This window comes from Mizuhopecten yessoensis, unplaced genomic scaffold (genome assembly GCF_002113885.1).
Source record: "Mizuhopecten yessoensis strain PY_sf001 unplaced genomic scaffold, ASM211388v2 scaffold1779, whole genome shotgun sequence".
Classification (NCBI taxonomy): domain Eukaryota; kingdom Metazoa; phylum Mollusca; class Bivalvia; order Pectinida; family Pectinidae; genus Mizuhopecten; species Mizuhopecten yessoensis.
The window spans coordinates 87,043-103,793 of NW_018404217.1; the positions used below are offsets into that span (position 1 = coordinate 87,043).

The window sequence follows — 16,751 nt, forward strand, 5'->3', positions numbered from 1 at the left end:
CAGAGACCTATCTGGGGGGGTTTCCAAATTTCCTGGGGGGGTTTCCATGTTGGAAAAAAATGAGGAAAATGGTGAAAATATATGATTTTTAAAGAAAATGCTCAGGGTGGGGGGGTTTCCTGAAGCCCAAAAAACCCCTCTGGATCCGCCACTGCATCCACAACCATACCTTAGAGATTGTATCAGATAGTAAATACCTGGGTGTAACATTTAGTCAAGATCTCTCTTGGGCCCCACACATTTCCAACGTAACATCGAAAGCGTGTAGAACACGAGGGTCTCTCCGCATGAATAATCTCAAACATACACAACACTAGTAAGACTCCAGTTAGAGTATGTCAGTTCAGCATAATATGGGACCCTTATTCCAGTGATCACATCAACCAACTGCAATCTGCCCAACGTACGCGTAGAACAGCCAGGTATGTCTTCAATGACTATTACTCCAGAACACCAGGATCAGTCACTGACATGCTGAAATTACTAGAACGGCCATCCCTGGAGGAACGCCAGACTAGTTAACTTTTACAAAATTACAAACAATCTTCTAGCAGTGCAGACCGACCACATATTACAAACCTCTGACGCCCGAACCAGAGGCAAACACAAATTTAAAGCTATTCGCACCAACAATGAATACTACAAACACTCCTTCTTCCCTCGGACAGTCATGGACTGGAATCAACTTCTAGCAACCTTAGCTATAAATGACTCGCTAAAGAGTACTTTAAATGTAGCCTTTACAAATCCACACCAACTGAATAAGCCCCTCCCCCGCCCCCTCCTCCCCCAGTCAACAGCACCAGCAGGAACATGCACTGTACGTAGTACAGACAGGATCATTCTCTAAATTTCAGCTGAACCTAACTATATACCTGATTCCCCTGAGTCGGCCAGGGGCCGAAGACTTACCTCTTTAAAATTAACCTCCTATATTTGTATACTTGTGTATGTCAATCTTACTCTTTATAAACTATAAATCGCTCTCCTGTGGAGTATTCTACAATGTATATTCTAAATTTTATAACATTTGCCATTCTTTTAACTTGTACATGTATCAATATTACATCATCATTTTTTATCCGTGCATGCGCAAGTCATCGCTCCATACTAGGACTAATTCCTTGTGTGAAAGAAGAAGAATGCCAAAATTTGGGACAAGTCAATCATACCAGATAAGACTAGCCCATGTTTTGTTGTACGCCTCTGTATCATTGACAAAAAAGTCCGTACTGATGTTTTTTGTAAAAGAAAAACAGAATATATATGAATAGACATACGAAAAGGCAATTTCCAATCATCCATAATCTCATGCGGATGTTATTGAGTCTCTTTTCAGGTCGACTTTCGGCCTTGACATAATAATTTACGGCTGAGGAGTTGTTTGGTGATAAGCGGGTACATATATAAATACGGTCTCTGTATATATAATATACTGTATACGTCTCTGTACAAAGTTTATCTACATGTATTATCATAAGGAAACGTAGGGAAGTACAATACATTTGTTTCTGATAAACCTCGCTGTTAAACGTTTGATAACCAATGTTTACTATATTGTGACATCTAGTGTTAATCTTTGCTATACTCATACACTAACTAAATCTTTTTCGCCGAGGAAACATTTATCACGTTTCCAGGATCGATTATGACACGGTTTCACGTGTATTTGGGCGTGATGTGTGCAGTTGTTATAGCAACACTGATCAACCACGCCCAAGGTGAGGCCACGCCCAACATCGTGTTCATCTTAACGGATGACCAAGATCTGGAGCTGGGAGGCACGGTAAGGGACACATGTGTTTATGCATGAGACACAATGGGGTATACTTATATAGAGGGATCTCGTGTGATGTCATAGGGTACATGTAACTCTTAAAAGCAACATGGAGTAAATTTACCTATAGTGATGTCATACTATATATAGCATGACTCATATAGTACTCTTTTCCTACATGAGATTTCCAACTATCTTCAAGTTTGTTGAAATATTACAAATACTTAAAAATCTTCAAAATACTAAGTGTTGTCAAAAAAGGTTGTTTAATTTGCTTCTCTTTCTCATAATTCTAATTCATAATATTTTATATAAATTTACAAATAGTTTATAGTGATTTGTGCATATTCAATCAAAGCCTTGATTAGTTTCGCGGGTGCTTACGGTATACATTGTCAGTGCTTGTGACCTCTTTTTATCACAAATTTTGTTTTCAATACTGCTAGCCGAATAGTATACACTTTGTAGCTACAGTAAAATTAATAACTGAAATTGAAGTTGTAACATAATTTTCTTCTCGTGATCTAAGTAAGGGACGGTCGGGCGGTACAGTGGGCCGGGTTCGATACCCGTTCGGATGCGAAAAGCTAAAAGTGATTTGTGTCACCTGCCCGACCACGTGGGTTTCCACTGGGTTCTCCGGTTTCCTCCTACAATAAGAATGTAAGACCCCCTGCGTGCTACCACCTGCGCCAGCTAGAGTGATTAATATAAAATATAATTTGTTTCACAATTGTTATAACCCAGATAAAGCTTAATGTAAATTTAAGGATAAATATGTGCGATACAGTCTTACCAATAGGTTCAGAATTTGCAAATATATCATAATTAATAATAGTTAACAAATATTTTGTATTTTTCAGATTCCCATAAAGAAAACTCGGGATTTAATTGGCAGCCAAGGAAAAGTGTTCGAACAGTTTGTACGTTTTAGAAGCATTACTCTTATTTCAAATTCATTTCTTAAAATAGCATACCTTAACACTGCAACATCCAACTACATGTCGTAAAAGGCGACTAATGTGTGACCCTCTNGGGGGGGGGTCTTGTTTGAAACCACAATTGATCTGCTGCCCCCATTGCAACATTCGGGATTTTGATATTTTCTCTCTACTTCATTAAAACCCTTTCGTTTCCTAGTACCTTGCCTGGAAATGTGGGGTAGGCAATGGGTTCTGTCCCCAGGCCCGGACATACAAAAATATATCGAGTCATTAAAAATGGTAGTTGTTTTCATGCCTAACGTTCAGCATAAGGGGTAATGGCAACAACTGGTTCACCCTTTTACAGTATAATGTGACCGGGCGGAATGATGTGCTGGACACCGATGGCATGGTATTTAAGTGAGGTAGCACTCTAAAGTTGGCACCAGAACGACGGTTTCGCATGCAAGGAGAAATACATCAACATACCCTACCTCCATCAATACACACATGGTGGCACGTCTTTGATAAATGACTACAAATGGCCCAGCTTTCTATAAAACACTCTTGTGCTATCTATTATAAAAGGCGGTAATGCCTTTCCATTTAGAGATATGTGCGTATAAAAATGAAGATAATGGGCACGTCCATTCTTACTTATCGTGCGCCAATAACCGAAAATCCTTCATGATCCTTCCACCACCTATAATATAGCCTATGCGTCAAAACTATAGTTCACTGTTTCAACATTGATATGTTTTTCAAAAACAAACAAAAATTTAATGAAAAGATACGGTAACATTTTCATAAAGTGTACATGAACATGTCAATATACTCGAATATACAAAAAGCTTTGCATTTTTTTTTCAGTTTATTCAAAATTCCTGTTTTTCTTCATAGTTTAATTTTACTTGTGTCTTAACAAAACTTAGTTAATTCAATATAAATAATTTAAGCTAAAATATGTTTTTTGGCGATTATCTATACTGTCGAAAAATATCTTGCCAGATACGTTACTAAACAAAACACCCATACTACCAGCATTTATTATCGATGAATACAAATTTAAAATATCTTGGTATAGAGGTATCTTATACCGCATGTAAATCCATCGACATTTATACATCAAGTATCCTGCATGAAACTCGGTATTCGTGTTTTTTCCGTTAAAATTTCAACAGATACGTGACCTGTATTTGTCTAATAAATCTGTACTCATTGTCGTGAGAACTTTGTTATAGCTTACACGATAAAACTTAAGTGTAACATTGTTGTACAATGTGTAAATTTAAAGCGAATACCGAGTGAATTTAATTTTGCTGACGTAAACAGTTTTGCATACCAGATACGTTATACTCAGATACGTTATTCACAGATACGTTATACACGGATACGTTATGAAGAGATACGTTATACACGGATACGTTATAAACAGATACGTTATACACGGATACGTTATAAACAGATACGTAATACACAGATACGTTTTAAACAGATACGTTATACACTGATACGTTATACACAGATACGTTATACACAGATACGTTATAAATGGTTCTATAGTCGTTGGTTATAACAAAGATACTCTAGATTCTAGTTTTGTTTCGTGGGATTTTGATGTAAACAATATAATTAGACCTTTTACAAACTGTTCTTGCATCAGCTGACTTAGTTTTCAAGGGGAATATCTTCAAATCTCAGGAAATCCAAAGACATGAATGCATATATAATAATGGTTGATTTGTGTACGTTATTGTAGATGTTCACATATATTTAACTACTATAAATGGATTATAAAGGATTAATTAGGGAAAACTTTGACAAAAAGGGTGGGATATGTGAGGATAAGGGACCACATGTTCAGTTTGGTCACGTTTCTGTTTTGGTGCATTATTTTCCCAGGTAAAATCGACTTGGCTATGTGAACATTTGAGATAGGTGCATATATTTGATCACAAGTGATCATTACATCGATTTAAAGTTTGTTTTAGTGATAATGTTAAGTAGCATGAGTATAACACTTGACCAACATAATGTGTAACGTATCTGTTGGAATGGTAACTATATTTAAAACGTATCTGTTTAAGTTTTGAATGGGAGTAACGATTGAAGAAAAGTGATATGTACGCTAGCGTACAAACTTTTTGCAGTACTAGTCAAAGCCGCCTTGATGTTTAATAACGTCTGGATTTTTTGTGAAGTTGTTTTCAATATAAAAGTTTGTTATAAAGTTACTTGTTCAAATTGTGTGAACAGATACGTTACGAGAACACAGTATTTCCTTGTTTTAATGCTACATACCATAATGGGTTTTTTCTTCTGAAATATAGATCAAATCAATAGTAGTTAATCAAAAAAGGTGCAAATAACACACCATTTCGATTGAAGATGCTGTAAAATTATATCTGTATCTCTGGCTGGCAAGGTTACATATACACATGTACAATATGGTACTCAACTTTAAAGAGATACAGCCGAGATAGTATCTTTGTTGTGTTGCTGAAGAACGAATGTTTGGTACTGTAAATATGCATTAGTTGATGAAAAATACTTTTCTAAAACTTAACCCATGAAAAGTGCTCAAAAGTTTGAAGTTCAAAGAATTAAATAAAAATTGTTTTTGAATACATTGGTTTTGAATGATTTCCGTTCCAGACCAAATGCCTGTTTTCATATACGATCAGAAAAAAGTGTTACAAAATGTAGCATTTGTTACAGAAATGTCTGTTTTCATGACACAGTCTATCTAGGATTCGCGAATATGTTAAATATGAAGAAGAAAAACATTTCGTTTTGAAGAAGTACTGGATCACGTATCTGTTTGACCTGTTGGGAATGGACACTTCTATTTTCAAAACTGGTGAATAGTAATCAGAACCCTTTCGGTTATTATCCTACACAGGTTCCTCGTTTGAGAAAAGATAACAAAATGTTCGCAACGTAAAGTTCATTTTCCACTTTTACTGTATATGTATTGGCGCATGATAAGTGAGAATGAACGACCAGACAAATGGCATGAACACCATGTTCAAAGTACCTTTGATACAAAATATGACAAGTTACAATTAAGTTTTGACAATACTCGTTCAAAGTTGATCTTTAAATCGTTCTTTATTCACCACAGTACGTGAACACACCTCTCTGCTGCCCGAGTAGATCCAGCATCCTAACCGGAAAGCACGTGCACAATAATATGGCGGTAAATAATTCTCTGGAGGGAAACTGCAGCAGTCCCGCGTGGCAACAGACACAGGAAGTGAGGGCCTTCCCGACCTACCTTCACAGAAAAGGGTACACTACATTCTTCGCTGGAAAATACCTCAATCGTGTACGTTTTTTTTAAGCTGGTCCTAACAAATTCCAAATGTCCGTAAAATCATTCAGCAAGGCTTTGTTAAGCTGATATGAAAACTCAGACAAGTGATAGATATATATCGTAACAAAAAGTATATAGATTTTGTTTTTATCTAATAGCTATGGTACAAGATGATCTTGCAACATGTGTCAATAATCTTCATAGATATCAATTCCACGTGTTCTCATTCCTTCTTAAATAATGTACAATCACACGCCATCAAAATCATGTTTGCTACATTATTCAGTTATTAACTAATTTTATAAGCAAATTAATGCAGACACAATAGCTAGAATAAACGACTGCATCGAAAAGGAAACTAATGTACATTCGTGTCTTATTTCAGTACGGTAACAAAAAGGCGGGTGGTGTTCAGCACGTGCCCCCGGGATGGACACACTGGAACGGACTGGTCAGTACCATTTCAAAGACTGATGGTACCTAGCAACGTGTTCGAAGCAAGGAACATCAGAATTACGGAACGGCTAAAATGTCACTTGTCGTTCTTACCAAAAAATGTATATGCTTTTAGCCCGTCTCAAGTAAAGACCTCTCAATAGTTTACAATTTCAAAATAGAGTGTTCTAACTTGTAAAGTCATACTTTTGTTATAAAAGATTTATATATTTTTTTCTGTACAGGTGGGCAACTCTAAATACTACAACTATACACTTTCTGTGGACGGCGTGGAAGAGAAACATGGCGACAACTACGACGAGGATTATTTTACTGACGTCATCGTACGTGATGGTCATTGGACCGCGTGTCCTCTTGTGAACCTGTTCATGAAAAACGAATATAATAATGGACCAATGTCTGTCTTGGCGAAATGGCATTATATGTAGTAGAACACTTGCTCCATATATATCTCTCAATACTGTGATAGTATCCTATTTATTTTACAGAACAGAAAGGCAACGACGTTCTTAAACTCGGCCCCGCCCACTCCGTTCTTCATGATGTTGGCCACGCCTTCTGCCCACGCCCCCTTTACTCCTGCTCCACAGTACCGGGACCGGTTTAGCCAAGTCAAGGCCCCAAGGGACGGTTCCTTCAACATGCACGGCTCGGTAAGCTGACCGACCAAGGCAACCTGGTGGTGCGCAGATTGGTCAAGTTTGTGTATTACAGTAACGACTATGTATGCGTACTGCTATCTGTTTTATATTGGATACTGTTTCAGTTGAGGAACTATGTAACTAGTGGTATATGTTTAACTGCAAAGTGTTTGTTTCACATGTTTCATATGTCTCACACTCACAGAATACGTCATGCAGATATTCCAATACAAATACTGCGTTCAAGATTATTTTGCTTTGAAAATACTGTTGAATTTTTCAATGACACATGCAGTAACAATTTTTGGGACTTTTCTTTCGATTCAAGGACAAACATTGGTTGATACGACAGGCTATAACACCTATGATGAACGAATCTGTCCAGTACTTAGACAGTATATACAGAGACAGGTGTGTACGTTACCTATAGGACACAGAACGGCATGTTCCTTGTGACCATTTCTTTGGACGTATCATAGCAATTGCAAGTTGATATCATTTTTAAAGAATTTGTGTTCATTAATTCTTTTATCAATGACATGAGATATAGCACCATGATCTACCCAGAATAAGACACTCAAAGTGCGCTTTACATTATATAAAATAGAATTCAAAGTTAATATTACTTGAAGTACCAGGAAATAATTACTAGCCGAATGCCATGTTCTGACGTGTGCTGGAGGCGTATCATCCTCGATAACCAGGGTTACCCTCACTTTCGCTTTCTTCACCTCTGAAATATGTCATAGCAAAATTTAAGGCTCAATGTGCAGCACCTCGTGGATGAGACGAGAAGACTAGTTTGATCCTTTGTATGTACATCAAAAGAATCTCGCGGTCGCGTAACGGTAAAAAAATACAGGCTTTGAAGTCGGGCGTCGCTCCTTTGTAAACTTCAAAGGACAAGTATCAGCCTAGCCTAGTGATTGGTTAGGTGTTTTTACCTGACACCAATCAAATAGCTAGCCGCGTGCCTTCACTTTTGCTATGACATATTCCAGGGGTGTAGAGAGAGAAATTGAGCGTAACCCATGGGTATCGATGATGGAGGCGTATTAGTGTTCTGCTGTGCGTTGGGATTGTATTTCAAACTGCTCCTTTTTTCATATTGACAGTTAGTTAAGTTGAATGTCATTTCAAGGTCATTGTAGCACCGCCAAAACCATTTCCCCCAACTAGATTAACCGTGTGACAAACTAACTTCTGTTTTAATGCTGTGACGTGTAGGTGGCGTACATTACTTTCTGTGGATGATATGGTGGAGAACCTGGTGGACCAGCTGACTAAAAAAGGCCTCATAGACAACACTTACATCTTCTTCTCCTCTGATAACGGTTACCATGTCGGTAACTAAACATCACTTACATCTTCTTCTCCTCTGATATTGGTTACCATGACGGTAAGTAAACAACCCTTACATCTTCTTCTCCTCTGATAACGGTTACCATGTCGGTAACTAAACATCACTTACATCTTCTTCTCCTCTGATAACGGTTACCATGTCGGTAAGTAAACAACACTTAAATCTTCTTCTCCTCTGATCACGGTAACCATGTCAGTAAGTAAACAACACTTACATCTGCTTCTCCTCTTATAACGGTTACCATGTCGGTAAGTAAACATCACTTCCATCTTCTTCTCCTCTGATATAGGTTACCATGTCGGTAAGTAAACAACACTTAAATCTTCTTCTCCTCTGATAACGGTTACCATGTCGGTAAGTAAACAACACTTAAATCTTCTTCTCCTCTGATAACGGTTACCATGTCGGTAAGTAAACAACACTTAAATCTTCTTCTCCTCTGATAACGGTTACCATGTCGGTAAGTAAACAACACTTACATCTTCTCCTCCTCTGATAACGGTAACCATGTCAATAAGTAAACAACACTTACATCTTCTTCTCCTCAGATAACGGTAACCATGTCGGTAAGAAAACAACACTTACATCTTCTTCTCCTCTGATATCGGTAACCATGTCAGTAAGTAAACAACACTTACATCTTCTTCTCCTCTGAAAACGGTTACTATGACGGTAAGTAAACAACACTTACATCTTCTTCTCTGATAACGGTTACCATGTCAATAAGTAAACAACACTTACATCTTCTTCTCCTCAGATAACGATAACCATGTCGGTAAGTAAACAACACTTACATCTTCTTCTCCTCTGATAACGGTTACCATGTCGGTAACTAAACATCACTTACATCTTCTTCTCCTCTGATATTGGTTACCATGACGGTAAGTAAACAACCCTTACATCTTCTTCTCCTCTGATAACGGTTACCATGTCGGTAAGTAAACAACACTTAAATCTTCTTCTCCTCTGATAACGGTTACCATGTCGGTAAGTAAACAACCCTTACATCTTCTTCTCCTCTGATAACGGTTACCATGTCGGTAAGTAAACAACACTTAAATCTTCTTCTCCTCTGATAACGGTTACCATGACGGTAAGTAAACAACACTTACATCTTCTTCTCCTCTGATATCGGTAACCATGTCAGTAAGTAAACAACACTTACATCTTCTTCTCCTCTGATATCGGTAACCATGTCAGTAAGTAAACAACACTTACATCTTCTTCTCCTCTGAAAACGGTTACTATGACGGTAAGTTAACAACACTTACATCTTCTTCTCCTCTTATAACGGTTACCACGTCGGTAAGTAAACATCACTTACATCTTCTTCTCCTCTGATATATGTTACCATGTCGGTAAGTAAACAACACTTACATCTTCTTCTCTGATAACGGTTACCATGTCAGTAAGTAAACAGCACTTACATCTTCTTCTCCTCTGATAACAGTTATCATGTCGGTAAGTAAACAACACTTACATCTTCTTCTCTGATAACGGTTACCATGTCAGTAAGTAAACAGCACTTACATCTTCTTCTCCTCTGATAACAGTTATCATGTCGGTAAGTAAACAACACTTACATCTTCTTCTCCTCTGACAACGGTTACCATGTCGGTAAGTAAACATCACTTACATCCTCTTCTCCTCTGATATTGGTTACCATGACGGTAAGTAAACAACCCTTACATCTTCTTCTCCTCTTATAACGGTTGCCATGTCGGTAAGTAAACATCACTTACATCTTCTTCTCCTCTGATAACGGTTACCATGTCGGTAAGTAAACAACACTTACATCTTCTTCTCCTCTGCTATAGGTTACCATGACGGTAAGTACACAACATTTACATCTTCTTCTCCTCAGATAACGGTTACCATGTCGGTAAGTACACAACACTTACATCTTCTTCTCCTCCGATAACGGTTATCATGTCGGTAAATAAACAACACTTACATCTTCTTTTCCTCTGATATAGGACACCATGTCTTTAAGTAAACAACACTTACATCTTCTTCTCCTTTGCTATAGGTTACCATGACGGTAAGTAAACAACACTTACATCTTCTTCTCCTCTGATAACGGTTACCATGACGGTAAGTACACAACATTTACATCTTCTTCTCCTCAGATAACGGTTACCATGTCGGTAAGTAAACATCACTTACATCTTCTTCTACTCTGAAAACGGTTACCATGTCGGTAAGTAAACAACACTTACATCAGATAACGGTAACGATGTCGGTAGGTTATCACATCATAAACAACATTTACATCAAATAACGGTTACCATGGCGACAAGTAAAAATATCATAAATAACACTTACAGCAGTTAACGGTTACATGTACCATGTCCGCAAGTAAAGATGTGACGAACAACACTCACTGTTTACGGTTTCAGTGTCGGTGAGTAAACAACGCTCACGTCTTATTCAAGTGCAGACAACACCTACATTAATGTAGCTAAAAATGGCCGTATTGTCCTTTTCATAAACTAGAAGGCCTATACCTAATTGTTAAAACGGACGATGCTGACGTTGCTTAATTAATTATAAATAGTCCGTAAACACGTCTCCAGCAAAAAATAAATGCATGCAAAGTGTTGTAGCGAATTTCTCATTGAAGCATAAATTATACAAACATATTTTGTCCTAGATAATTTTCTGCACTTTTTTCCCCACAGACATCGAGTTACATGCATGATAGGAAAATTACAGTAGCGGTTTCACAAAATTTGTATTTTCAAAATACACGAATATATAACACCACAGAGATTTCTCAAACGTTTGCAGTATGACATGAAAAAATATAAATGTGTATCTCCTAGTTTTAAGAAATTATTTTCCTCAAGTTGCTGTAAATAAATGTTTGACTGTTCAAATTTTGAAAATGTTAGATGAATTTGGGGGAAAACATTCAAGTTCTGCAGGTTAGAAAGCTTCAATAGGTACCAACATACCTCTCCCGAAACGAAAAGTTTCCGGAACAGGACGCGGACGATTACTTTAAATAGACTTTTCATCGTTCTATTGCAGGCCAGTTCTCCCTGCCATCAGATAAGCGCCAGCTCTACCAGTTTGACATCCACGTGCCTTTCATGGTCCGGGGGCCGGGCATAACCCCAGGAACGACCAGCCAGGTAACTAAAGCCAGGTGATGATAACAAAACGTTTATGTATGTACACATTTCCCTTTTTAAGTCTACATATCTCGATCATATGCTTCTATATACATGTACCTGTGCATAATATTTAACAACATGCCAAAAGGTACCGTTATAACCTATATGTACTTTCCATCAACTTTTCATCAGACCGACGATGAATTAGGGACGCATTATTCAGACTGGCTTTATCTGTGTGTCTGTCTGGGAGTCAACAAAATTTGCCTGAACTATACCTTTCCTGCTATTTCACCCCTACGTTCATAATACTTGCTCTACTTTTTTGCTTTAAGGGAAGGCAGATTGTCACGTACCAGTAAGTTAAAGTCCGGTGCTCTCTTTAAACAAAGTTATAGCCTTTTGATACTAAAGCATCCGATGCATAACTCACCAAACTTGTTAAATGTGGGTAAAACTGTAAGAGACGGAGTGTCGCATACAGCAATTGGGTATCGAATCGATCTATTTGTAACCATTTAAAATGATTGGAATAAGGAAGAAAGGAAACCTCTGTAAACAGATATACATGTTAGGTCAAAAGGGAGTATATTGCTGTCTACTTTTGTTCCGATTTACAATGAGCCTAAATAATAATTACCACATTGCATATGACGGGTGCGTGTATAACGTTCCGTCCCTTTTGTACAATTCACTGTTATTTAGGTAGCTATCTACAGTAGAAATGGCCCGACTCTGAAAAACAAGGCACATGTCGAGGAAATGTAAACACAGCGTATTTACCCTACACAACACATATATACATGTATATATATTTGTAAACTGCATTACATTTACAATACATATAAAATATTGAGAGGTGTATAAACCTCTTTTTTCTATGTATGTCACTAGTGTGAAAAACCATGGTTACCACATCAAAAAATACCAAAACATGCCAAAAAATGCCAAAAAATGCTATTTTTGACCTAAAATTTGACTCCCGCAACTAGTAATTTTTTTCCTAAGTTCTGTCTGAAATTAAAGATTACCTACTTGGTTGCCGAATCATCTGGGTCACAGTAAAGTTGTAAAACTTGATTTTTTGCAATTTTTCGTCTTGTGCTGTTGTCAAAATTTTACCTCCTGTAAAGCTAGCTTTTCATGTATAAGCACTCTTTCGGATTATGGCCAAAATTTTGATCTCGAACCAAAAACATTTTTTTTGTTTTTTGTTTACAAATGTGAAGCTCACATAGCCCACTTCATCATGCTTATACCAATTTTAATATAGTTTTATTTTTATATTTTTTTTCCCCTTATCATTATACAGGGGTTAGCCATTTAACAAAAATATCACCCATGGCCACAACCCTCTACTGTAGACTGCTACCTTAGACTGAAATTACGAATTTGTCCCATTTCTAAAAGCTCTCTGCTTTCTTTTTATCGTCCATCATTTTTGAATTTTGCTGTTATTTGATATACATTTCAGGACTTGGTGACCAGTATTGACCTAGCACCGACATTCTTAGAAATTGCTAAAATCCCGCCTCCGTCTGACATGGATGGCTTGTCCCTTCTCCCGCAACTGTCTGATACACAGATCAATGCACAGGACCGGAAGTACCTTCTGATTGAACACCAGGGAGAGCATACTGCCACCATACCCGGATGTCCTCAATACGATGGTCAAAATATGGCGGTATGTCAGTGTATGGCTTCGTTGTCTTTTTGAACGGTTGGACGGATTTTACCTTCTCTTGTCATGTCGTCCTTCTAGTCCAGTCCCCCATTGGTTCCCGGGGGCGGGGGGATATGTTTGCATGTTTGCACTCTGTCCGTCAGTCCTTCCTGTCCTTACGTCCTTCCGCCAAAGAATTTTGTCTGGGACATATATTCTATACTATTTCACCTGGAATAACCAGATTAGGTGTACAAGGAAATCTTGTGATGGTTGAGTGTAGAGTGCAAGAATTAGGTCACTGTGACCTATGACTTGACCTTTGACCTTTACTTTAGAAGATGTTTGTCCGAGCATGTCTTGTATACTATTTCACCTGAAGTAACCATATTTGGTGTACACTGACATATTGGGATAACGGAGTGCAGAGGGCAAGAATTAGGTCACTGTGACCTATGCTTTGATCTTTACTTTCAAAAATGTTTGTCTGGGTCATTTTTATGTGACTATGACCTCACTGTGGCCTATGCTTTGACTTAAACTTTTGAAAAAAAGTTTGTCCGGGGCATATCTTCTAAACTATATCAACGGCTGTAACCAGTTTTGGTGGAAAGATCATTGATTTTGGCAACAAAACAATTTCACCATTACAATGATGCCTTTAATGTTGTATTATGTATTAGGATACTTTCCTAACAGTAAGTACTGTACATCCTGACATAAATGTACTGTTAATTAAATATAAAAATCAATACCGGTCGGGGACTATGGATTGCCTTGTAATACTTTGCCTTGTTTTTCTTTCTTTCTAGACGTACGTTTGCATGTTTAGGGGTAAAGTAAAATGAACGTGCATTCATTGTTTCCCACTGCATGGTCATGTGTGACGACTTTAGTGGGCCCTGCAAAATCAAAAAGTTTCTTCTGTTCCTTTTGTTTATGGGGCATTGGCAAAAACCAAAATTAATCAGCTGCCTTTGTTGCAATTCTTGAAGCTTCTATCTTTACTTTGTCCAAAATCCGAAATTTGTGATGACTCCCTAAGGTCTCTGGATATTTCCTCTTAAGAATAGTGTGACTGGGTGGTGTGTCGTGCAGTCGAAGGATATAATGTTTGTTAAAGTTACCTTATCATATTTGAAGGCCGTTTTTTCATGACCTTAGCAGTTGCAAGGACGAAATCCCGTGACGAAAGGCGACCATTCTGTCGTACCGTTCCATTTTTTTTCTACAGTCCTTATCATTTTTGTAATTGTGTCCGCTAAACCAGTCCGTTAGTTTTAGTCTACTTTCCAATAAATCAGAAAGTATCTCACCAAATGTGTGTTTGGTATGCTGAGTTTTTGCTAAATATAAACTAGCTGATGTCTCCTTAAATCGTGATAACAACAGAACGTATATTTGTGGGTTGGTTTGGACATTGATAGTGTAATATACTAAGGAGTACAGTGTAGCATCAAAAGCATATGATAGAATATTGTCTTACAGCGATGCGATATAAGCCTATAACTTATTCAAAAGTTAGGCAACATTGAGTGTGGTCAGTGGCTGGAGGGGTTGCTGGAGGGGTGCCAGCTCGCGTTTCACATTTGGTGGCAGCGGTGGGATACAGGGGTCCGATGTAAGGCCAATTCCCAGTGGCTGAGAATTGACACTGGAATGGCCCATGGGATACCCCAGGCCGAATCTCAGAACAAGACTTCTCGGAGGGGGATAGTGTAATAGCTAAGGATTATAAGGGGAAACTACTGCCATGCTGGCAAGTTACCTTTTCCAGCGATGCAGTCGGAATAACACTGGAACGCGCTCAGTAGATAGGTTGTCTTGATCAGTAGTTTATTATATGTTTCTTTATGATATACATGTATTGCAATACTTCAGTATTTTGTCATACGTTACTATCAAATTGCGATTTACATAAATGCTTGTAAACAGTTCTACTTCCATTTCAAAAATCAATGTGGACATGCATAGTATTTTCAGTGCTTTCTGGTACGCGGGATAAACATCATTTAAAAATATTGATTCAATCAAGATTGATATGCCTTGTTTCTGATTGGAATAATTTGACAATCTCGGAATGTTAAGATACGATCGATCACTAAATGCATACAGCGAATGAAGAGAATATTTCCATCCGCACTTTATTCCTTATAGACTGCATGTATGGTACTAGCAGTTGTATATTGTCTTATCTGTTTCACAGAACTGTTTGTCAGCGTGTGTTTGTGAGGACTCTCTGAACAACACCTACTCCTGTATAGTGGGCGGGGAGGAGGGACAGTTCTACAAGTACTGTAGGCTGCAGGACGATGAGGTAGGAACTTATCTACACTGTCTACCTCTTTATGAATTCAAATTCAAATTCAAAATCGTATTTGCACATTTGTAACTACAAAGTAGTTTGAAGGCAAAATAGAAAAACACAGTGCATTATGTGTGTATATTATTATGATATGTTGAGCATGGAATATTTTGCTGTTTTATTGATTTTTTCTATCAAGCTCTATAACTTAAAATGCAAAAGTATTTAACTATACGTATTGTTTAAAAATAATCAGTAAAATTTCAGATTATTATCTAGATAAATTATGTTTTATTATAATTGAACGAAACACAGTCCTGCTTCCATCTTTTCCATTTTGAAATTGATCTTATTCTTGTGATATTTTCATTTCAGAATTTTGAAGAGTACTACGATCTGCTTGTTGATGTCAGTGAACTTAGAAATCTCGCACCTGTAATCAAAAACAACGTTTCTCTTTATGATCACGTGACCAGAACTTTGTCACACTTAGTTCAGTGCGCGGGACCCTCGTGTTCACGAATCCCCGAAAAGGAGCGTCCTTGTGACGTCAAACAGACATATTTAAATGTATTTACTTATATATTTGAATTGATACAGTCAATGTTCAACTTATATTGAAACATAAATACAAAAAAATGTGTTTTCTGAAGATTGATAACCCGAGTGGTATAGTATACAAATGTGTAAATATATCACTTATGCTTCATATATATATAGTCTAAATTCTGGCACACAATGTGTGTTCATTGTATTTGTGAATAAAGTTTAGTTCAATATAAGTGTCAGTTTTATTTACTTTATTTATTTATTTTTCAATAAAAATTCAAGAATGGTCAAACTCCTATTCTGTGCTCAAACCCATTTTGTTTTGTTTTGGTAATACAATGTAACTGAATTCAAATTTTACATTTGTTTTAATGATTTGGACTTAAGACTTTCATCTTTGTCATTTTTCATTATAAAACACTGCAGTGAAGATTTATATTTTTAACACGCTGATAATTTATGATATCTAACGGGTATACCTGTTACATGAATTAAAATTCAACAAAGCCCGCTGGTTTCATATAGAGTCTAGAACAGTTTAGCGCCGTATCTATGTACGTTCTAGATAGAATAAGTCAATTTAAGACGCTTTACAACCCCGTAATATACATATTGAATCATAAATTCAATTAATACAAC

The 16,751-nt window shown here is 37.3% G+C and overlaps 1 protein-coding gene across 2 annotated transcripts; it reads left to right on the plus strand.

Annotated features, from left to right (window-relative positions):
- The first annotated feature begins 1,464 nt into the window (after positions 1-1,464).
- LOC110440675 (N-acetylglucosamine-6-sulfatase-like) lies at positions 1,465-16,289 on the plus strand. 2 transcript variants are annotated; one of them, XM_021483836.1, is made up of 13 exons: positions 1,465-1,786; positions 2,641-2,700; positions 5,825-6,028; positions 6,402-6,467; positions 6,697-6,795; positions 6,961-7,125; positions 7,442-7,524; positions 8,341-8,459; positions 9,025-9,042; positions 11,510-11,613; positions 13,070-13,279; positions 15,465-15,575; positions 15,939-16,289. In XM_021483836.1, exons 1-13 carry the CDS (start codon positions 1,649-1,651, stop codon positions 16,182-16,184), a joined length of 1,623 nt encoding a protein of 540 aa, XP_021339511.1. In that variant the 5' UTR covers positions 1,465-1,648; the 3' UTR covers positions 16,185-16,289. The 2 variants fall into 2 exon arrangements, with proteins under 2 accessions (XP_021339511.1, XP_021339517.1); XM_021483842.1 differs by lacking the exon at positions 9,025-9,042.
- Positions 16,290-16,751: the final 462 nt, after the last annotated feature.

Excerpts from the sequence above, each read along its gene's own strand:
- LOC110440675 (XM_021483836.1), top strand. The coding sequence starts at position 1,649 with ATGACACGGTTTCACGTGTATTTGGGCGTGATGTGTGCAGTTGTTATA. Across the intron at positions 2,701-5,824 it reads GAAAAGTGTTCGAACAGTTT|TACGTGAACACACCTCTCTG; the intron begins GTACGTTTTAGA and ends TATTCACCACAG. Across the intron at positions 6,029-6,401 it reads CTGGAAAATACCTCAATCGT|TACGGTAACAAAAAGGCGGG; the intron begins GTACGTTTTTTT and ends GTCTTATTTCAG.